The following is a 22878-nucleotide window of genomic DNA, read 5'->3' as shown; positions in this document are numbered from 1 at the left end:
TGTGTATACTTTAAATATTAATAACATCGTTTTCTCAGAAAATGTTTGGGGGAACTCTATGTTTACACGTAAGACCAATTCTCATTTCTGAAGGTCTTCCTTGAATAATAAAATTTGAAGTGGTTTTATAAAAGGTCTGTGCACTGAGTTGTTTACATGCATTCTGTGTGACTGAATCACAGGTACAATGTACATGTAGTTCTGGTCCCGAGGATGAGATGAACAGAAATGCAATGTCTCAAAGTGTATTGACTTCTTGCATATACATGTATCTACCGAAACATGCAACTATTACACTGTTAACACATCAAACTATACTTGAAGAGTGTGACTGTTAAAAATGGTATCAGCCAAGTTTTTCCTTCAAAGATATTAAATCCGTCCAGGGGATTCATGGTATCATACACGTACATGTACATGTACTCACAGGTCTCAATGCTTTCCGTGTACATATAAGGAACAACTAACACACCGATGTATGTATAGGTATATACAATCGATCATCAAAGCTGTGACGCGCATTTTATGCATTTGCTGTTGCGAATAAAAAAATACTTTTATCTGAGCAGTTAAAATAAAGTTTCAGGCCATTTCTCAAAGTTTGAATTTGTTATCTTCTGCATCAATTAGTCATTCAAATTACACAAAACACACTGTCTGACAAACTGCATCACTGGAATGGATGGTAAACAACGTAAAAAGTTGTACTCAAAAACTATTGGGAAAAAATCAATTAAAACGTTAAACCCTCAAATTGTCATGAGTCAAAATGAGTTGTGAATGTTTATTTCCTTCCATATTTTACCATTCTAGTAGTTCTCATCATTGGAAGTCGTATCGTGGAATGAAATATATGTAAAGTTCCTGACTTATTGCTTAAAACTTGAATGCGACATGCAGTATGGTTCCACTGCTTCTGCTGCTACATGTAAATTGAAACCACAACAGATGGGCCAGGGACCAGTCTATGGCACTGGAGTCTCAATGGTAGATCGCAGAAGTTGTCAAGTTAGGTCAGAAATTACTGGAAATGATGAGAGGTAACCAAATTTTTAAGGAAGATTTCTGCCAGCTGAGTCGCAAAAGCTAATCTGTCTTTCTGCATACTTTCTTTTTTCAAGATTTTTATCAAAAGGAAAAATCCTTGCCTTTGTAGTGATAATTAACATAAAAAAGATTTTCCTCAGGCCTACTCGGTGGCCAGTCTACATGTACCTGGCCGTCAATTTACCACGCACACTCACGTATATATGTACATGTGTTCAGTGGTACTTTATCGCTAAGTTTACACCTTATGCGAGATATTCTGTTTTCCACTATTGATCTTCCTCCATCTGTCTTAATCTAAGCATTCAGCGGCATGACCTCAATTCCATGCATTATTTACAAGCAATATACTAGTAGGTACATGAACAGTACCAAAGTTCCTTTTCTGCTTTTGAAATATTTTTGTAAAGTCTTAATTACTCACACTGGGGAAAAATTGATTCTTCAAGCACACATCAATAGTTGCAAGACACTGCAAAATATCAATGCATCTATCACTTTTTAACTTGTGTAAAAATTAAACTCGGGTCTATTGACTGGAGTTACTGGTAACCTCAGGAAACAGGTTTCTGAACACAATATCAGCTAGTCCATGAGCAACAGTTTCCTGGCCTAATCAGGGGATGAGTCTCTGTGGACAAATGCATCTGAGCTACACATACGTACATGTATACATAAGTACATTTGTATATGTATGAAGCTGAAATAAAACTCCTTAAGACCACTCTACAAGGTGTCAATGAATTTCCAACTAGTAATGGGACATGTACATTGTATACCAGAATGCCTCAACTGACATTGTGAGCTCATACCAGGCAACTGGTACGTGTATGCATTTAATAAATTTACTTGGAGATCGATACATGTACGTTGTATTCACAGTGTCATACCTGGGTAATTCCAGAAAATAGGGGTCTTTTTTTTCGCATCCCTCTCACACCTGACATATGATTTTGTAAGTTTAGAACACATTCAAATTTCTAATTTCCAAGAGTGACAAATTAATGCAAAGTACCTGCCAAACAAACAGTAATAGTTTGAAATCAATTCCAGTGATATTTCCATGCAAAATAACAAAGGTCAGATGTACCAGGACACAAACAATTTTACACTTTTGGATGTCTAATTTCTGGAATTACCCACCTTCATGTCCACGTACATTAAAACTCTTAATAGAAATGTGGACTTCAATCCGTACATGTGCAATTTCAATAATGGGGCATTCCCCGGGTTCTAAATTCAGAATATTGAGTATAAACTGTACACATATAAATTATACATACACAGAGATACATTTCTGTTATTTTCATATTCTCAAAGCACAGCTTTTTAATACTGAGATTAGCTGGCATATTAAAGTTGTAACTGGCATCAAATGACACTGTGAACGTACCAGCCATGAGGAATCAGTGTTGTAGACAAGTACCGGAGCTTTTACCAATTTCACTGCCAAATAATGAAATGGTTAAGTGCGAACAAACAAAAGAACATGGACACTGGATGATCTCCTCCTATCCATCATGGGAGATGCACCAGTAGAGCCACCCAAGCCTGATAATTGCATGCAAGCTGCCACAACACCCGGTTCAGTTGGCCAAAGGTTGATGAGGTGAGACTTATATGCATCTGACGGTGTCAGGTGAGCAATAGCTGGAAGAGTTGATGTCATGGACAGGAGAAGATCATCCAGTGTCCGATTCTCTGAGGTTTCAATGGGCTGGAAGGGTGTCGTGATTGCATCTCCTCAGATTAGCAGCTGACCTTTGGCACACAGACTTGTTCAATATACATATGGTACATACATGTATGATGCTAAATGTACATGTACATTCAATCTACAGTTTGCCCTACTCCCAACACACATATACATGTAAATAGCCAAACAATCATTCCCTGTGCAGTCATACATGTAAAGGATACATTTAGCCCCAACCACCAAAATAGTTTTTGGAAGTCTTGCTTTTTGAGCATAGCAAGAGTACATGTACATGTAGATAGTACCATGCAGTTACCACATGCATCAGGACACTTTTGCTCCCTAATTATGATCCAACAATAGACATACTGTACATTTTGAGAATATACACGTACATGTATTAGATACTGATCAGAACTTAAATGACTTCCCGTCATGTTTAAAATGAGATGAATTTTGAGACAACTACTGTTTGTTAAGTTTTCATTAGAACAGCACAAATCCAGTTCAATCTTGTGAGCTCTAGTGAATGTAAATTTTACAACTCAACTTAATGCCATGGTTGATTTGATGGCCTTTACGAACAAGATTTGAGCTGTAGCTTCAAGCACCGTCAGAAATGTGACTTCAACTCAAGACTTTCAGTTTAACATTCAGAGGACTTATTGTTCCTCCATGTCTGAAAACTCAATGCATCCATGTATGTATTATGCACAGCATCATGTTGCTGCTTCTCAATGTTATCATCATAACAATGCAAAGCAACATTATCAGATTCTGTCTGAGCAAGGACTGCATGGTTTGGTCTAGAACGGCCAGTGTTTACATAAGATGGGCCGCTGAAGTCAACTTTAGACATCTCCATATATGTATTACTTGCCGAACTATCCCCGCGTTCACGCATAAACTCTGGACGATGGACTGCTGTTGCCAACAAATTCTGTTCTGCTTGTAACAAGGGATTAAACTGCATCTCCATGGTGGTTTCATCACTCAAAAACAAACCTGGTGACCTATGGACACAAGACAAAGAGCTTTTCCTTTCCAAAGCCTTTTGTTGTAACCCTTTCATCGACTGATGTCTCTTTAGTACACATGTACATACCATCTTCTCTGAACCCCGGTATATCTTCTTGTCTATTGTGCTCAACTCAATATTAGATTGGAATAAAGTTTTGCGGCTTTGAGGAATGGTGAACACACTTGGAATTTTGGAGGATGCCTGTGTCATGTCCATATAATTCCCTTCCCCTTGGGCTTGGCTACATTTAGGGGGTAATTTAGACTCTGAATTCCAATCAACTTGATGGACTTCCACTATACATGTAGCTTGATCCTTGACCAAGGCTCCCGGTTCTTCAGCTTGGGGTACATGTACATGTTTTTGGGGTAGGTCTGGTGACTGATGAACCTCAACTGATGTTTCCCTCATATCCATGTAAGGCCTATCTTCCTGGTGTTGCATTGAAGTTGATTCAAACTCTGGCTCGACCGATTGTGTCTCATAATTTGGAAAGATCATAGTTCGTCTTTTTGAAGGAAGCCACATGCCGTCTCTAAACTTGTCCAACCTTTTTTTTCTTCCTTTCATTCTCTTTCTCCAAAAGACACATAAACCAATGCAGAGAGCCAATGTTAGAAAAGCTGCAAACCCTATCAGGAGCAAGTGGTTCCTCATAGTGAGTTGGGGTACTAAAGCAGTTTCAGACAGCCAAGTTCGTGAAGGGGATGTTGATAGGACTCCAGTGCCTTCTATCTGAATGGTGCTGCTCAATAATGACCCAGTTCGTTCATGTTGAGTACTATTTATGAATCTACCATTGTTTGACAAGAACAGACTAAGGCTCGTGACATCAGGAGGCTGATTAGTGCTTGCAAACATTTGACCGTCATAGGTAGCTTGAAGAGAAAGGCCACTCTTTTCTGATTGGCTTGCAAGGACAGCTTCAAATGTACGACTTACCAGTGTCGTCTTGTCCGAGTTGATGGTTTCCAGCAGTTTGGTACTAGCTATAGTTGCACTTACATATACATGATTCTGAATCGCTATACAAATAATGTAATGTCCTTCAAGCTCAGCCTGTAGAATTAACTGACCTTCACTAGAGCTGGAATTATCAACTGACAGCTCTTCATAGCAAGACCACTGGTAGTGGTCAATATAAGCACTTCTTTGAATAAATGACACATCATAAAGCAAAGGTGTCGTGAAGTAAGAGTCACTGCCATCCAAACAGAAATTATACGGTGGATGATGAACAACAACAGGACCACTGATGCAATAATTCTGTGATTCACCACTGCCGAAACCACACATGAAGATGGCACCAGTAATGTTATCCAAAGCTGTGATTGAAGCTTCTGCAAAATGATGCACGCTATCAGTCCAGTAGTTGACATCGCTTGTTGAATAATTCCATGTCAAGTTATTGACCGGATGGTGCTCTGAGTTTGGGAACCAGCAACGGACCTTGATTCTTGAACCATGTGAAACAACAAAAAGTCCAGAAGGAAAGCAGGTAACTTCAACTGATGGCTGAGGCTCTGATGGGGTCACATGCAAAAACACTGGCTGAGACCTTCTTTGATCTATTTGACAATAGTATATCCCCAAATCAATCGATCTAGCTGGATGGATAATAAGCTTACTGAGAGCTGAATCATTGCTGAATTTCTGCTCATAACACATCCAATTGCTGTCATAAAATTCTATCTGAACATTCTTCCCATCTTCCAATTTGACTCCATCATGCAGCCAAGCAACAGAGTGATTTGATGCATATAAACCAGTGAAAGTACACTGGAATTCAGCTCGGCCTCCTTCAACTGTGTCTGTAAAGTCAGGCCCTATTATCTCTGTAGCAGATGTGACAAACAAAAGCATTAACATACACATAGCAAGCAGTGAAGTGAACAGAGCATAAGACACCTGTTCGAGCCCCATTTGGTTTGATTATGCAATGCACACTGATGAGCTGTTGGCACATACATTTACATGTACATGTACTACCCTTCCTGATACGTAACAAGATTATTAATATACATACGTACATACCCAAACCTTTCAGTTTCTGCTAACTACCTGGTACAGTATTCATTAAGATGCTGACCACTATTAAACAACTTTCCTAAACACAGATTCAATGAAGCAAACATGAGGATGACTGTTTCATTTTCTATTCTGTTGTTTATTCCAATATGATTGAACTTCACAGCTCCACTTATAGAATTTTGCTTTGATCCCCATTGTGTAATAACAGAATAGCATGATATAAAGCATTCTTTGGGGTCGTCATTCTGTGTTGGCTCATGCATTTCAAAATTAATAAGACCCCAAAAATGTCTAAAAATAATTTGATATTCAAAAAAAGAAAAACAAAAGTTTAATTTGAGGCATGAGCAAGTGTCTTTAACAGTTTCACCATTGCAACTAAATCTGGCAATGCCATTACTGCCAAGTTCCTTCTCTACACCTGTGAATTACTCATTTGGTGCTGTAGTATTTTTAAAGGCATATTCCCGAATTGAAAGCTGAAAGGTAATCCTAAAATTGTCAGAGAGTATATCAAATACATGTACATGTATATTATGCAATCTAGGAAAACCTATATGATGTTGCCAAACTTGTTTCTGGGAATAAAAGCAACATAGTCACCATTTCTTTTTTGACAATTTGTGATATTTTATGATTTTCAATTAATATAGGTTTTCCAGGCTGAATTCATGATCTTGAGCCATATTCATTATTGTTCATTTGTATTCCAACACTTTTTTTCAGCTGGTTGCTCCCATGTTTCTTCTTCATCTTTCTCGTAATCAAAATGAAATTTTTACTCATAAATTTAAAGCTTGATTTCTCCAAATGTTTTAAAACGTCCCGCGAGCATAACCTCAGTTACACATGAACCTAGAATGCTAAATTAAAAGGTTTTGAAACAGCACAATTTCCTCATTAAGTTGAGTTTACAACATGAAACTGACAACTTTCACGTCAAGGATTTTTCCAAATAAGGCGGCAAAAAAATGGGAGACTGACCATCAAGGTTAGAGGACATTTTTTAGAAGGAAACAAATTAGAGACTGATAATTAACGTAACACCACACATAATGAATGGATTAAATAGTCAGCCAGGATATAAAAACCTGTATTATAAATGAGATTACAAAATGTTCCAACATTTCATGACTGAGGGTTGGTATATATGTACACAGATAATCCCAAAAGTACAAGTTCATGAGTTTGAATCTCTAGGATTAGGTTGGGCCATAAACCTCCTGTGATTCTTCACTTCGCTTACATGTACCATACATGTTTACCACAAGGAGCAGGACTTGATTGGATAAAAATACCTCAGCAGCCTTCACACTGGGGCAAATTCTAGCAAAAAATGCTCCGGGCTACCTTAACTTGGTACCTTGGTTGCCCGATGGGCTTGTGAAAAATTCAGAATAAGCCTACCTGTTAAAACTTAAATAAAAATATATAATAAAGTTTTTGTGATAATAAATACAAGTTGTTGTGGATGTGTTTTTCCTTGTGTTTTTTTAAATGTGATGCTCACTCGACAGGGCGATAATTTAATCCATGGGCTAGTAAAACACTTAATGAGCTAGTAAAATATCCAGTTAACTAGCCCAGTGGGCTAGCCAGGAAAAAAAGTTAGCGCAAAGCCTGAACATATACAGTACTACATGGCCTCTATTTACATCACCTAAATTTGTGGGTCAGGGGTCAACTTAGTAGTAGGGTCTGCGTGTAGGATCATCTTCCATGCTTTGTCCCAACCAGGCACGACAAGTTAGTATGTCAATCGCAAAAATATATGTTGAAGTTGATGGTGGAAATTTAACTAGAAATGTATTTTGGATATTACATGAAAATTCAGAATCTTTAGTTCAGAAGTAAAAGGTTTTGGAATCTGGTGATGAATTGAATCTCGAGAATTTTGTGTTGTAAACATTGACTGAAAAGAAACCTTGTCACTGCCTGATTTGGAATTAAGTAGGAAACTGAAACAAACCTAGATTTCAAGTTTTTCTAGAGTTGAAGGAGCCATGGTTCCCAGAGTTTAGAAATGAGAGATTGAGAAATATCTTATATTTTGAAGAAACTACAAAATTCCTAATCTGGACTTAAGCGAGGTAGAATTTAGCTTATTAAAAAATGAGCTATCATTTGAATTTACTTGTACAAAATAATACATAATTTGCTTTTACAAGAGAAATTAGTGATTATTTTCTTCCACTATCTTACCCGACTGCTCCAGAGTACTTTCAAGTTGACTGAAGTACTGCCACTGTCTGTCTCGGCCATACTTGTCTTGTATCTCAGCATCTGACATCATCCGAGAACCATGACTTGCTCGTAAGATGACACCAGAGTCCGATAACTTCAGAAAGTCACCATTGGCTGAATCAAATACCATCCCTTTGATGCTAGAGATAAAAAGAAGCATGCAGTTATTTAGCAACCAATCAGCTTCAAAAGAGGACGTTTTGTTTTGGTACTCACCGCATAGGCATGCATTTATAATGCAGATCAATGGCGCATTTGATGCGGAGTATGCTGAGTACGCTTAACGAATTTATTCCTTAATGCATGGTCTTTGCATATGTGCAGAACGCTTGCAAGAACCCGCTGGAAAACTAAGTACTACCGGTACCAAGGATTTGACGCTACAGTTCCAAATTACTGATTATCATGTGCCCTCTACATTTTAGCATACAAACATACACAGGTAATAATTTTGAATCAACTGTGAATGAAACAATTTGCTTATCATTAAGGTGAGCAATTGCTTATTATCCTCTTTTCGATTTCCATTACATTTTGACTTTTTGACTTTTCATTTTCAACAAACTATGTAAATGTATCAGTGCGGGCAAATTTCTATTGTTTTGATCCTAAAAACATGTTTTTTAAACTGTAAATCAGATTGAATTTTATTCTCATATGTGAATTTTTTTATTCTTACAAACATTGGAGACAAATTTATTGGCTCAATGATCTATTCCTAAGCAAGGAAATTCTGTGTTAATCTTCTTTAATTTATTTCATTTGATACAAAATTAAACAACTTTGAATTTAAATAAATTAAGAAATTTAAATCAAGGAATTTTATGAAAATAACACACCATCTTAAAAATTGTCTATGTCCAGGTGAAATGCATGCAGTAAAGCAACTACATGTACATGTACCTGCAGAGAAGACAGTTCCTTCAGAGATACAGGTTCTAAGGGTAAAGTGCCAGGTTTAAACAGGACTTGAAGTTTGACAAGACTAGAGTTCACAGGAATTTAAGATGCATGCTGTTCTAGTGTACTCCACTTGATGCTTTCTGGGCATCCATATGATGATGTTTTGTAAGTATTCAATTTCAATGATTTTCTTATATAATTTTATTTATCCATTCAATGTCTAATTCGAATGATATTGATGGATTTTCTCAAGTGTCTGTCCCTATTTTAGCATGTTTACATGTAGCTTTTGAATGTCTAAATCTGAACACTGAATTTTTCCTTTGACAGTGGTCATTTACTGCAGTCAATTTGTGTGTTGATTGTGCCTGATATCTGGTTGATTAGAAGCTAATTTCAACACACTTTGCAATCTACAATATGTAATCTCATTTACGGACTGATTTTGCTGAGACAGAATTTTTTTTCTATGTCACAGAGTTCTTGTCAATAAAATGCACAGTCAATTTTGTAACTCTGTCCTAAGGAACAATTTATCACTGTTTCTTTTCGCTGAATCAGACTGTCTGCTTTCAAATGACTGGTATGGCTTTTCTACAAGATTCTGTATACTGTGGGTTGTTGAGGTGAAAAGTTGTAAGTTGTATTTCTGTGTCTGAAGTCTCAATTCATATTTTTCAAAACTGTATCTTTTTGATTAGAAACTGTACCTCTTTGACCTCTCTATAACCTTGGTGCAAAAACGGTGTTTAAACAAAGCCACCAACTAGATTCACCATTTACTTAATGTTTTTCTTTTTCCTGAATTCTTTTTCTTTTCAGAATTGGAAAAAAAGACAATTCCATGTATCTCAATAGCTTTGATCTTCACATCTGCCTCCCCTCTCCAATGACCAATATTTTTAATCTCAATGAAACACATTAACTTGAGCTAAAAGTTAGATGTACCCATGATGTACCATACACCGACACTTTACCATGTTTCCCCCCCTTCCTCCATGGTTAAACTCAGAAGTGGACACTTTAAATGTAATGAAATTAAATCATGATAATAAATCTTTACATGAAATTTATGACTGAATCCAAACAGGTGATTTAAATCAAAACAAGTGGCTTCAGTATGTGAATACTTCCTATTAATATTAGGAAATGAAGGGCTCACAGAAGGATATTATCTTACTCACCAGTTCTTCTAAGAACCACATCTCTTCCAAAAGAGATTGATTCCATGGTGCACTCGCAAGCCTACATCTCATGTAACTTCCGCCATGCAAAGCTTCAAATTTTACTTGACATTATACATGTACATGTATTTGCCATTTAGAATGCGGAAAACCTTGAAAAATTACAAATCAGTTGACAAAGAACATATTTTTTTCTTGCTTTTTCCCCCCAAAACACTAAAATGTTGATTTAAATCAGCTTAAAAAACCTTTTGACTTGAATCGCTTTCTATATTGGTGATTCAAATCAAGGTGATTTAAAATGGCCAACCCTGGTATGAAGATATGGATGCAAATTCAAACCTTATCGGATACGGTGATAGCTCCTTCAGAATGTACAATTTTATCAACAAAACAGTCTAATTCATTTGCCATCTTCTTAAAAGAAGAGGGCTTCTATTTCTTCAACAAATTTTACAGACAAGAAACTGCACGAACTCTTTCTTACTTGCTCTTTTTCTGCTCCTTATTTTGAGTACTGGAAGAAATGGAGATCTTTGGACTGACAATCTCAGTGAAGGTTTTATTACATATGTACACATTTAAAAATGGCACTCAGAAACATAAGGAAAAAATTTCCAAATCTCTGGCTTTTAACTTACCAAAAATCCTTGTTTATCTCAAATGGTTGAAGAAGACTTTCATCATATCCTTTCTCAACAAGTACTCTGGCACTGTAATTATATGACAGCTGTTCCAAAACCAAACAAAAACTTATGGTGACATCATGTACTATAATGTAGGAAATAAAACATCTCTCTTGAGAAGTGTGCATGGCAATTAGGCACTCTACCTTGAGGTTGCACGATTACAGTAATGAAGCATACATGTATCATGCCAGCATCCAGTTGCACCTTATCTTTTTTCGAAATACTAGCATGAACCAAATTAACCCTATGAAATACCTGGTAGAGTCAGTACGCAGTCTAGTGATTAGGGTACAACGCTTCCATTTGGAGACCAGAATTCACTGCCCAGCTATTGTGGGCATTTAGAATTTTTGTCCTCACCTCTAAAAAATCACAAGATTATCCTTTTTTAATTGATTCCTACAGGTACAATAAATTGCGGCATCTTTCTCTTTCGTTGCATAATTTATTGCTCTAAAGGACTTTTAAAGGTCAAAACTGACAAAAGGTTGAAACTGCACCATGTATGAATTTCATCTCTTGAACAAATTCACATTCATTTGTTCCAGAGTTGTATAGACAAATCCGACAAGACGCCATTCCGAGGGGGCCGCTTACACTTATGTACCTGTCTCAATGGTCTGAGCATGCAACTGACTACTGCCTATTGGTCAAAGAGGAAACGCGCACGAACCGCCTGTGTGCAAACAGGATGGACCAGTAGTAACGGCTTCTAATTTTGGTCGTTGGATATGATACAGAGCTGTGTCAACTCCAGATTTTGGAAACAAATTGGCTGTTCATTGCTTGTTCAGTACAGCATGTGGCTATGTGTGCTAACATGTGCATGTGCGGCATGCCCACTGATGCATGTATCCACCATTATAGTTCCAACAAGTGAGACTCTCGTGTCGCAACTTCTCTCTATAAACAGCTCTGATTTGTCACCCACTTTTCAAACAAAAATGTAGGAGGGAGCAGGCCCGCATTTGAATTACACTGCTGACAAATTATTTGAAAAGTGAAATACATCATGCAAAAGTGTTTGCTAAAAAACTGGTCAGAAAATATATCTAGAATCCAAAATTTCCTGGGACCCTTAAGCATGTTAAGTGGGCCCCTGGACCCCACTCTGTCAGGGCTGCTACACTCTTAATACAGTCTTTTTAGTTCTAATCAAGGTTATGTTACACATAGGCCATGTCAAAATTAGTTGGCTGTGGGTTAAAATTTTAGGGCCAGAAGGCCTACCAAAACTTGATGGGCGGTTGCAGCCACCCTAAGACCATAGACCAACCCCACGCGGATGCATGGCTGGGCACAAAGCACCATGTATGATCATGGAGGTAGATGATGTACAGTAGTAATGTCGAACCGCTGCCAATTAACTATGAACGCTGCCTGGCCTTAGATCGCCACTTCAGTCTGTCAGTTGGGGTTTCATATCTTGTAAATTGTTTGGCTATGAACATTCTGAATGCGTAACTACTCAAGATCATCGACACGCACGTCGCACGAATTCGATCGCAAGAATGTGAACATGCAACAAATCACAATCAGTCCTCACCGGAAAGAAATTATCCAATTTGTACTTGCAAAGTGTGTGGTCTATGTCAAACCCAATGCAGTCAAAATTTTCAAGAGACAAAGTGCTAGAATTCTTTGACGTAGACATAGTGCACGACACGCTTTTACTTGTACTTCAGTAAAATTTGCAAGGCACGTTATAGTTGACCAACCGGTTGAGAAAACACCCACACACGCACACCCTGCATGCCCAGCGTGGCCGGGCACAGCCTGCTCAATACCTGCAACCCGTAACAGTTCTAGCTCTGCATGCACCGTTCCGACTTCGAGGGCGTCCGCGCAGGACAAGCGCGCCATTTCTCGCGGGCTTGAACTTGACGCTTGAGGGTGCATTCCACCAAGTGAATGTATTTCTGCGCTATTGTGAGCTCATTAATATTTTGTGATCCCACGGGTTTTCTTTTACAATAAGACATGCCATAATCAGGAAGGATCCTACAAATATTTCTATAAATCCTGAATTTTGGACTGATAGTTTCCAGGTCAGGGTATTTCTTTCACAAAAGGCCCTAATTGCCATGTTTGGACAGAGGCTAACCCTCATAATATTGAACGAAGAGTGATCGATGTTCTGGCCAAATATCGTATCAAAGCGGCGCTATACGATTTCGGCGCTATACGATCTTTGCTTCTGACCTTGCCATAATCTTGAATTTCCAGCAGTGAAACAAAACAGAGGCCAAACTGTTCCTTAGATCATGGAGGAAGGAAAACAGCTGTTTCCTTCCTCATTTAGCATGGAGGTGGATTGAGTCAACAGGCGTCGCTATTTTGCACCGTAAATTTCTAGCTAGCTAGCTAGCTATAGCTAGCTATGGGCGTATATTTTGAGAACTTTACACTTGACATACATGCTTGACATGTGATTGTGTGATTGGATAAAAGGTCGGCGTATTTAGGCTGTACCCCATCATGATGATCGGTTGTTAATGCCAAATTATGCCTTGAAAACGTTGGCGAGAAAAATCGGAGCCTGGGAATCATTTTACTGAGGTCTGGTACATTGACGTATGACGTAAAGACACAATTTGCTCAGTGGAAACCTGGAAGAAGGACACAAACTATCGCGCGGGCGCGGGACGACAGACATTGGCGCGGCGGCCACTCACTTTACCTAAAGCATCACTACCTCCACGGCCACTGCCGCAACTGCAAGTTTTGGCACTTTGTGCAAGCCCGGTGCTGTGCCTGTGAATGCAGCCTTTGAGAAGTTTTGTAGCTTTCATAACCGTGTGATTTTTGTATATGAAATGAGTGTCAAAGGGTTACCATCATTACTGGACAGGTTTAGATATCAGGAACGAATATCTCCAAGGTTTTTGAAGTGTTCATCATGTCCATTGATGTCGGAAAACGACGTCGACAGTCATGACCCTAATATTAACACTATGATGAACACTCGGCACAAAAAAGGCAACCCGCATCACCTGAATGCAAAGTCACCACCGAGGATGTTAAACTCCAACACGTCCGAACATGCCGAATCAACGATGTCTAGTCCATCATGTTCATTTCACTCTCAAGGTAGCTTCTACTTCTTCAAAGTTCTTGGCCTACTTGAAACAAAACAGCCACTGTGGCACGGACTCTGGCTACATCCATAGCCACACATCCGTATACGCCATTTGCGTGTCGGTGCAGTGAAAAAGTTCGGCGCACCCACTTATCATCGTGGGCGCAATTTCTTCTGCACATGAACATGATCCGTGACCTTACCGTTTTCTCAAAACCAGTTATTGAATTATTTCACTTACGTTATTCAGGTATTTTACAGTCTTTTTGCCTTTATCCATTCAACCTGACGGGCTCACTCTCTCAGTTGCCATCTTTAAAATAAGGTCGTTGAACAATACGTCACTTGACCCCTGACGGCTGTTCTATGTCAAGACATGTAATACACGGACTGAGCGATAAGATACTACATGTACCGGCAAGGGGCTGTCTTGACATGGAACTGACATGCGACTGAGAGAGCGAGCCGACATGAAATTCTGCATACAGGAGTGAGAGTCCGTGCCCCACTGTGGCATGGACTCTCACTACCGCTACATCCATAGCCACACATCCGTATATGCCATTTGCGTGTTGGTGTAGTGAAAAAGTTCGATGCACCCTCTTATAATTGTAGGCGCAATTTTTTTTACACACAGAGATGATCCTTAGCCTCTACGCTTTCTTAGGGCCATAAGGTCGTTGAACAAATTTTGGAAAAGCCCATTGGAACATGTAGTATGTTATGATCAGTCCGTGTAATAGATACGTCTTGGCATGGAACAGCCGTCAAGACAATGACGGGTCAAGTGACATAATGTTCAACTACCTTAGTTTAAAGAAGGTGGCTAAGAAGAAATAATGCAGAATGAAAAAAGTCTCCTGCTTTTCCAAAATGGAACTCAAATCTGAAATTTTAATTCTCATGGCCTATTAAACAGTTGCAGGTCTTTGTTAGTTTCAGACCTTGAGACCAATTACTTTTTGAAAAATCTGACATTTTTACTCACCAATCTGTCATTTCCACCTGACAAGGATCAGGCATTTGTAAATTTAGGGACCCTGTTCCTTCATAGAACAGACACTTTAAAACTGACCTTAATACATTATGCTGTCTCCATACTGAATAACTGCAGGATCAGTTTTGTGGAAAGAGGTTAGGGTTTTGATTTATGAGGGAAACTTGGTAAAACAACCGTGTCGGAAAATCAAATAAGAAAGTCGCCTTTTTTTCTAATTTATTGATCTAAATTCACAAAATAGTAGGGTCAGCATCAGTAATAGAACATTGCCCGAGGTTGTACTCTTGCTTGTCGACCTCTTTTATACAAATGATAAAAATGGGGGTCCTGAAGTTTACAAATGCCTGACGATCGCACTTTGTGTGTTTATCACATTGCACATGTGTCGGGCCAATATTGGCCAAACTTGCTCTGCATTTCGTGGAGGTGGGGGATGGCATCTGGTTTTTATTGCACGACCGTCTTTTTCTGTGTGACTTGTAAGCTGATACCATCAGGATGCGCAACATGTGTTCCCCTGTGTAGCTGTGACAGATTGCAAGATATCAGAAATGTGGGAATTGGTAGAATGGTTGAAAAGCATTGTTGGAAGTTTGTCCTTTTTTCCTTCCCACAATGCCTTTGTACCATTGTGCAAAATCACCCATGCAGTATTAGCAATGACACTTACGTTGGTAAGGTTTACTTACATAATTCCAGAAATTAGGGTCCATTTTTTTTGGTGTCTCTGTCACATCTGACATATGATTTTGTAAGTTCAGAACACATTTTCTAATTTCCAAGAGTCATAAATCAGTGCAAATTACCTGCCAAACAAATAGTAATAGTTTTAAATCAATTCTGGTGACATATACATGTAACAAAGGTCAGATGTAAAACAGGGATATGAAAATGTCACACTTTTGGCCCCCTAATTTCTGGAATTACCCATTGGGAAGAACACGGAGAAATTTCCCATATTTGTGGGAAATGCTTGTTTCGAGCTTAAAGTCGCGATCTTCTTGTAGCGATTCAAACCGAGCCAACCGACCGTCTCGGCCAACTAATGATATCATCTCAACCATTTGTGGACGCGAGGATGGAATCTTGTTTTCGATCATCCTTTATGAAAACACTCCCAAAACATTTTGTAGTATTTAATGTAGTTAAAAGTTTAAGACTCGCCCATGTGCAAAATGGATAATTTGAACAATTACAAGTAGGTGTGGTTCATGTCAGTATATTCCTATCCACAGCTTCATAGTGCAGCATATAGCACAGGCAAGATTCTATCCCCCGCTTCCAAAAATCGTCAAGCCAACATTGTTAGTGGTCAAGACAGTCAGCCCATAGCCAATTAGCCTGACACATGTGCAGTGTGATGCATGCAATGTGTACAATACAATCATCACTCTGAGACGAACGAGAGATTGGTGAGTTTTGGCGAGCTGCGAAGCAAATGCGAGTCTATATAATACTGATTTCCATCGCCGTCCTCAAATGTTAAAAGTTTTTCTTTGCAGGTCCATAGGCATAGCTGTTAAAATGTGCCATTGAGTGCTTGCTTGCTTCCTCTTGGAATTCTATCACTATTTAAATAGTGTCATATGGCATTATTGCTTAGACACTTATGAATTTAATAAAATTATAATAGTTGAATGTTAACATTTTGAGTTGCATTGTGTACTTACCCTGTAGTATATACACTGTACATGTACATGTATACATATGTACTGGGCACTCTTGTACTGTACATTTATGTATGTATAGACAGTGTTTAGACTCATACAAATGTACACGTACAGTATGTGGGAAAAATGTAAGGGGGGGCTCAAAGTGACAGATTAGGATGTTTCTTGGGGGGAAGGCTATCTATACAAGGAGGATCATAGGGACAAGGTGCATATATGTAGAAAATAGATGAAATACTGGATATTAAGGTTGGTGTAATGGTTGGGCTGGATTAGTGGGATGATGGGACAGCCAGAGTAAGAAGTGAAGGGAATGATGGGGGGCGGAGCAGGAGATGAACAGATGATGGGGAGGGGAAGAGTAATAGATGGATAGGATGATGGGGAGGGGAAGAGTAATAGATGGAAAGGATGATGGGGAGGGGAAGAGTAATAGATGGATAGGATGATGGGGAGGGGAAGAGTAATAGATGGATAGGATGATGGGGAGGGGAAGAGTAATAGATGGATAGGATGATGGGGAGGGGAAGAGTAATAGATGGATAGGATGATTGGGAGGGGAAGAGTAATAGATGGATAGGATGATTGGGAGGGGAAGAGTAATAGATGGATAGGATGATGGGGAGGGGAAGAGTAATAGATGGATAGGATGATGGGGAGGGGAAGAGTAATAGATGGATAGGATGATGGGGAGGGGAAGAGTAATAGATGGATAGGATGATGGGGAGGGGAAGAGTAATAGATGGATAGGATGATGGGGAGGGGAAGAGTAATAGATGGATAGGATGATGGGGAGGGGGCAGAGTAGGAGATGGATAGGATGATGGGGAAGGGTGGAGTAGGAGAAGGATAGGATGATGGGGAAGGGGCAGAGTAATAGATGGATAGGATGATGGGGAGGGGAAGAGTAATAGATGGATAGGATGATGGGGAGGGGAAGAGTAATAGATGGATAGGATGATGGGGAGGGGAAGAGTAATAGATGGATAGGATGATGGGGAGGGGAAGAGTAATAGATGGATAGGATGATGGGGAGGGGCAGAGTAATAGATGGATAGGATGATGGGGAGGGGCAGAGTAATAGATGGATAGGATGATGGGGAGGGGAAGAGTAATAGATGGATAGGATGATGGGAAGGGGTGGAGTAATAGATGGATAGGATGATGGGGAGGGGAAGAGTAATAGATGGATAGGATGATGGGGAGGGGAAGAGTAATAGATGGATAGGATGATGGGGAGGGGTGGAGTAATAGATGGATAGGATGATGGGGAGGGGAAGAGTAATAGATGGATAGGATGATGGGGAGGGGAAGAGTAATAGATGGATAGGATGATGGGGAGGGGAAAAGTAATAGATGGATAGGATGATGGGGAGGGGGGTAGAGTAATAGATGGATAGGATGATGGGGAGGGGAAAAGTAATAGATGGATAGGATGATGGGGAGGGGGGCAGAGTAATAGATGGATAGGATGATGGGGAGGGGAAGAGTAATAGATGGATAGGATGATGGGGAGGGGAAAAGTAATAGATGGATAGGATGATGGGGAGGGGGGCAGAGTAATAGATTGATAGGATGATGGGGAGGGGAAAAGTAATAGATGGATAGGATGATGGGGAGGGGAAGAGTAATAGATGGATAGGATGATGGGGAGGGGAAGAGTAATAGATGGATAGGATGATGGGGAGGGGGCAGAGTAGGAGATGGATAGGATGATGGGGAGGGGGTGGAGTAGGAGATGGATAGGATGATGGGGAGGGAGCAGAGTAGGAGAAGGATAGGATGATGGGGAGGGGGGCAGAGTAATAGATGGATAGGATGATGGGGAGGGGGCAGAGTAGGAGATGGATAGGATGATGGGGAGGGGGTGGAGTAGGAGATGGATAGGATGATGGGGAGGGAGCAGAGTAGGAGAAGGATAGGATGATGGGGAGGGTCAGAGTTGGGGATGAATAGGATAATGGAGGGGTGGAATAGGATATGGATGGAAAGATAAGGTGAATGTGGGATTGGAGATAGACGGGATTAGGGGTGAAGTCAAAGTAGACATGGTAGATATAGGATGAGAGGGGGGGAATTGTAGAGGATAGGATGATGGGGTTGGATACAAACTAACGTTACTTACGCTTTTTGTTAAAGGGAAGATCGATGTAAAGCACTGTGCATCGTGTGTTGCCAGATTGTACATGAATTTTTAGATGTCCCGTAACATCGCGCACTTTGACTTTCACTTGACTTGTTGCCAAATCCCAGTGGAAAACTTCATTTTGTTAAATACTTGTACTATAACCTTCATAATACATGCTGTTGAACGTGTTGAACATTCACTGTCATGAAATTTCAGTCCGGAAAGTGGGCAAGAGTTCAGTTGAGTGTTCCTCGACCATGCTGGCGTGGCACAGTCTTTGAAAAATTCCCCCAAACCCAAATAAATATTAAGAAAATTCTTTGAAGTTGATAAATTCGGCTAAATTATTATGAGCTTTTATACCTACCTAACCACAAGTTTGCTGGATTATTTTCGTATTTTGGAAGCATTTTAAAGAGTTCATTGTGGACTTCAGAAAAAAAATTCAAAAAAATCAAGCCAAAAAAAATTTCAGCGGAAGTTTGGAGCAGGTCAAGATTTTTGTAAAATCGACATTTTGAATCAAAATGTCGGGAGTTTTCCGTTTTCAATCATACTGAAATTTGAGTTCAAACTATTGCTCAAGCAAGGCACTAGAAAGGAAAATTGACCTGTTCTATATCAGTTTTTTTCCAGAACCGATATATCGTGAAAAAAAATCGGGACATTCGATATAATCATGATGACATCTTTTTTTACTTAAGTTTCACATCTGCCACTGTTGCATCACAAGGTCTGTGTAAAATAAAGTCCAATCACACGGTCTGATCCCCAACGGCACCGATCCCTGAAGTGCGTACTGCCCTAAATGCTACTTTTCATTAGGTGAACCCAACTTGAATTCATTTCTAATTTATTTTTTAATACCCCCTGACCCAGAAGATGACTCAATTGGACATTTTTAATGAGTGAAAATGGTTAATCGTTATGAATTTCGAAGTATCTGTCTCGTGGAGAATAAAAATGAAACTACGGTATCACTTGTTACGCTTCCATTGCTGGTACCGTCGAAAGCATCTGTAGCCACGATATTACATGTACATGCAAGTCGAATGGAACAAAACCAACGAAGTCGAGTTCAGCTGTCAAGTAATTAAACAACACGTGTACACTTGTATGCCCCTCACACGTGCTGATGGAAATTCTCAAACATAGGTGGGTGGATAAAGTGAATAAGCCGTACAAGCAAGGAGCAGCAACAGATAACTGTCTTGTTGTACATTAAAAGGAGCTGTCTACCAGATGATCCAGGAGCCCAGAATTGTCTTGTTTCAGTGGAATTAAGGAAACAAAATGATTTTCTGTAGATCTTTGGCAATTCATATCATTACAAACCACTGTCACTTCGATAAGCTCCCTTTTCCATGTAGTACCGTGGAACCAAATGCACTTGGCCACACCCACTATTTTACATAAAGTACATTGTAGGTTATGACTTGTACATATATGTGCCAAAAGTATTTCCCAAAATTCATATCAATGTTACTTTGGAGTTTATTCTTGTTTGAATTTTTAGAAATAGTGTTCGTCAAACTGCCTACATTGTTTTTGTTAGTGATAAAAGCGTGATTTGAGTGACAAATTTGACACTTTTGGGTTTTAAAAAAGTACAAAAACAGTGTGATTAAGCTTTCACAAAGACCGAATAAATGACGTCTTTAATTCCATGTTCAATAAGTCCCATATTGGCTCTGGTATTGAGACAGCTTGAATCCGGGACCAATGGTTCCCTTGAATATGCACCTGCAGCGCTGATCAGCGACATGGTGCCCAGACTGCATTTTCCTGTACATACGAAAGTAATGCTGTTAATGCTCCACTGTCTTAGCGATGGAAGTTAAAAGGCAAGATTTTTGAATTTCTTAATATTTTGATATGAAAAAATATTACGGTTTCAGTAATTATCGTGATATCGAACAGACCTACATGTACATAGAATGTTCTTTGACTCTGCAGAGTAAAGTACAATCCCCTGACCATATACTGTACATGCTTGCCTCATTGTTAAAAGAGGTGATTCATAGAGTACGATCCCTTGACCATATACAGGTACTGTACATGTACAGTATATGCTTGCCTCATTGTTAAAAGAGGTGATTTGTAGAGTCCAAGGTACTCAGATTAATGCTATGGTAATTCTAAAGTCTCTTGGGGTCATTGGCTCCCGGCCATTCCATGCCATTCTTGCTAATTTTGGCAGTAGGAACCAGTGCGCCATACATGCTTCAAGTCTCTTACACCACACTGCGTTTGCAATGCAACTTGTCTCATGCTTGGGCCGTAGGAAAGTAGAAATTATTAAGTTTTGACTCCACATACCCTCATCTTACATACAGGTACATATATACATGTAGTTTGCAGGAAAAATGGTCACAGCAGTGCACGCAACGCACTGGGACATGGCCTTAGTGTAACGCTACATAAACACCGATTCAGCAATCACGGACCGTGCCAATAAACGGACGCCAGTCTGTGACTTTTCACTAACATTTCTTGCCAACTGCAGCACAGAAGTTTATGCCAATTGTTTTTTAAACACCGACTCACGCACAGGATTTTGTTGTGCTTTTTGTGAAAATGGGATTCAGAGGAACATCAGGTTTTGCCCTTAACTTTTTTTCTAACTTGCCAGCAGGACCAGCAGTGATGGCTTTTACTAGTCTGCAAGCGTTTTCACTAGTCCGCCTCTTCCCCCAAATTTCAACATTCTTTTTTGGCACCAGTGTTTTCTGCTCCAACATCATGCATTTTATTGTGCACTCGGTGCTGAATGTTGTTTAATTGTTGATGAGTAATCATAAATGGTTATGGGAATCGGAGTTTCCAGAATATTCATGAGTATAACTCTACTCAAGCAGCAAAGTAAACACACAAAGTGGTTACCTGCTGAAAATGGTTTGTTCACAATCATTATGAACAGTTTATGTACATGTACGTTTTATGCAGTATGCACATGTACATGTACAGTACACCTGGTGAAATGTACATACAGTTCATGCTCGTTCTCAACTGTGTCCAGTACCCGTGGAGTGCATTCCACCAAATGGTTGTATTTTTCTGCGTGTGAGCTTATTAATATTTGGTGATCCCACAGGGTTTTTACATGTACAATAAGACATGCCATAATGAGGAGGGATCATAGAAGTATTTCTATAAATCCCAAATTTGGGACTGATAATTTCCAGTTCGGGGTATTTCTTGCAAAAGTGGCGGGCGGCTAAATTCAGAAATGAGTGCATAGTTTTATGACTATTTTGGAGGTATCTTTGGGAAAAGGCGAATAAAAATAATTTTCGTGGCTAAAACCCATACAATTGAAATGAAAAGTGATCTTCTGGCCACAATCCTGAATTTCCAGTGAACTTAAAACGGAGGCCAACCTCTTTCCAAGAGTTAGCAGGCAGCGCTATTTCTGTCTGATTTTGCAATGTATGTTTTCTGCAGGTGCGTATTTGGTGTAGTGCAACCTGTAGCGCGCGAACGAAACACGAAATCACAACCGTGACATCGCTGGTGTCACAACCACCAATAAGGGAACGTTTCATAATTACAGAAGGCGGTATTTACTGCGGTACTGCTGTTTTTTTGCGGTACCAGCATCAAGCCCTTTCAGATAACTAGTGCGGTGCCGCTAAAAAAAGCTGCGGTACCGCAGTAAATACCGTCTTCAACAATTATGAAACGTTCCCTAACCAATCAGAAAAATCAGTACTGCATATACATAGTTACGTAATGTGTATACACACACCATACACAATGGGCACGTCATACACGTGGGATGCAAATTCATGACTTACATGTACCTCTACGATGCAATGCATGAAAGCACATGCTGATTTAGATCTTGTACGCAGAACCAATGTCAAGTCATGGGGTTGTCGAGACGTACTGGACACACGCGGCAAGTTAAACATGCGATCGCACCACAAAGGCATTGCGGAATAGAAGTTTCAGACGATTTACTGCCGCAGCATTTATAGACTTCAGCATTACGTCTGCTGGGCTGGTGCCAGGGACCGAACTGTTCTTGGTTGCAAAAGGTTCATCAGTTTCAGACGATTTACTGCCGCAGCATTTATAGACTTCAGCATTACGTCTGCTGGGCTGGTGCCAGGGACCGAACTGTTCTTGGTTGCAAAAGGTTCCAAAACCAGCAGCAGCTAGAGGGCATGCATCACAATCAACT

The 22878-nt window shown here is 39.6% G+C and overlaps 2 protein-coding genes across 10 annotated transcripts in view; one reads left to right on the top strand and one right to left on the bottom strand.

The window, feature by feature from the left end:
• LOC110974902 (5'-nucleotidase domain-containing protein 1-like) overlaps window positions 1-14201 on the bottom strand; it is a 45699-nt gene extending 31498 nt beyond the window's left edge. For 2 of the 6 annotated variants that reach the window (XM_022226845.2, XM_087146187.1), the window contains exons 1-3: window positions 12362-12596; window positions 10768-10856; window positions 7998-8179 (exon numbers count right to left, since the gene is read on the bottom strand). In XM_022226845.2, coding sequence (XP_022082537.1) covers window positions 7998-8179; window positions 10768-10856; window positions 12362-12469 — 379 coding nt within the window. In that variant the 5' untranslated portion in view covers window positions 12470-12596. The other 4 variants (XM_022226847.2, XM_087146188.1, XM_022226848.2 and 1 more) reach the window with 4 other exon arrangements.
• The window catches only part of smarcad1 (SWI/SNF-related, matrix-associated actin-dependent regulator of chromatin, subfamily a, containing DEAD/H box 1), a 64523-nt gene continuing 54915 nt past the window's right edge, over window positions 13271-22878 (top strand). For 2 of the 4 annotated variants that reach the window (XR_015427781.1, XR_015427780.1), the window contains exon 1: window positions 13271-13905. Coding sequence is in view for 2 of the 4 variants with exons in the window: in XM_022226843.2 (XP_022082535.2) it covers window positions 13632-13905 (274 nt within the window). In the remaining 2 variants the exon portion in view is untranslated. The remainder of the gene's footprint in view (window positions 13906-22878) is intronic. The other 2 variants (XM_022226843.2, XM_022226841.2) reach the window with 2 other exon arrangements.

The sequence above is a fragment of the Acanthaster planci genome, linkage group LG15 (genome assembly GCF_054643075.1).
Source record: "Acanthaster planci isolate LZ-2023a linkage group LG15, COTS_SCS, whole genome shotgun sequence".
Lineage (NCBI taxonomy): Eukaryota > Metazoa > Echinodermata > Asteroidea > Valvatida > Acanthasteridae > Acanthaster > Acanthaster planci.
The sequence above is the reverse complement of the archived record's forward strand: the minus strand, read 5'-3'. Positions and strand labels throughout refer to the sequence as shown.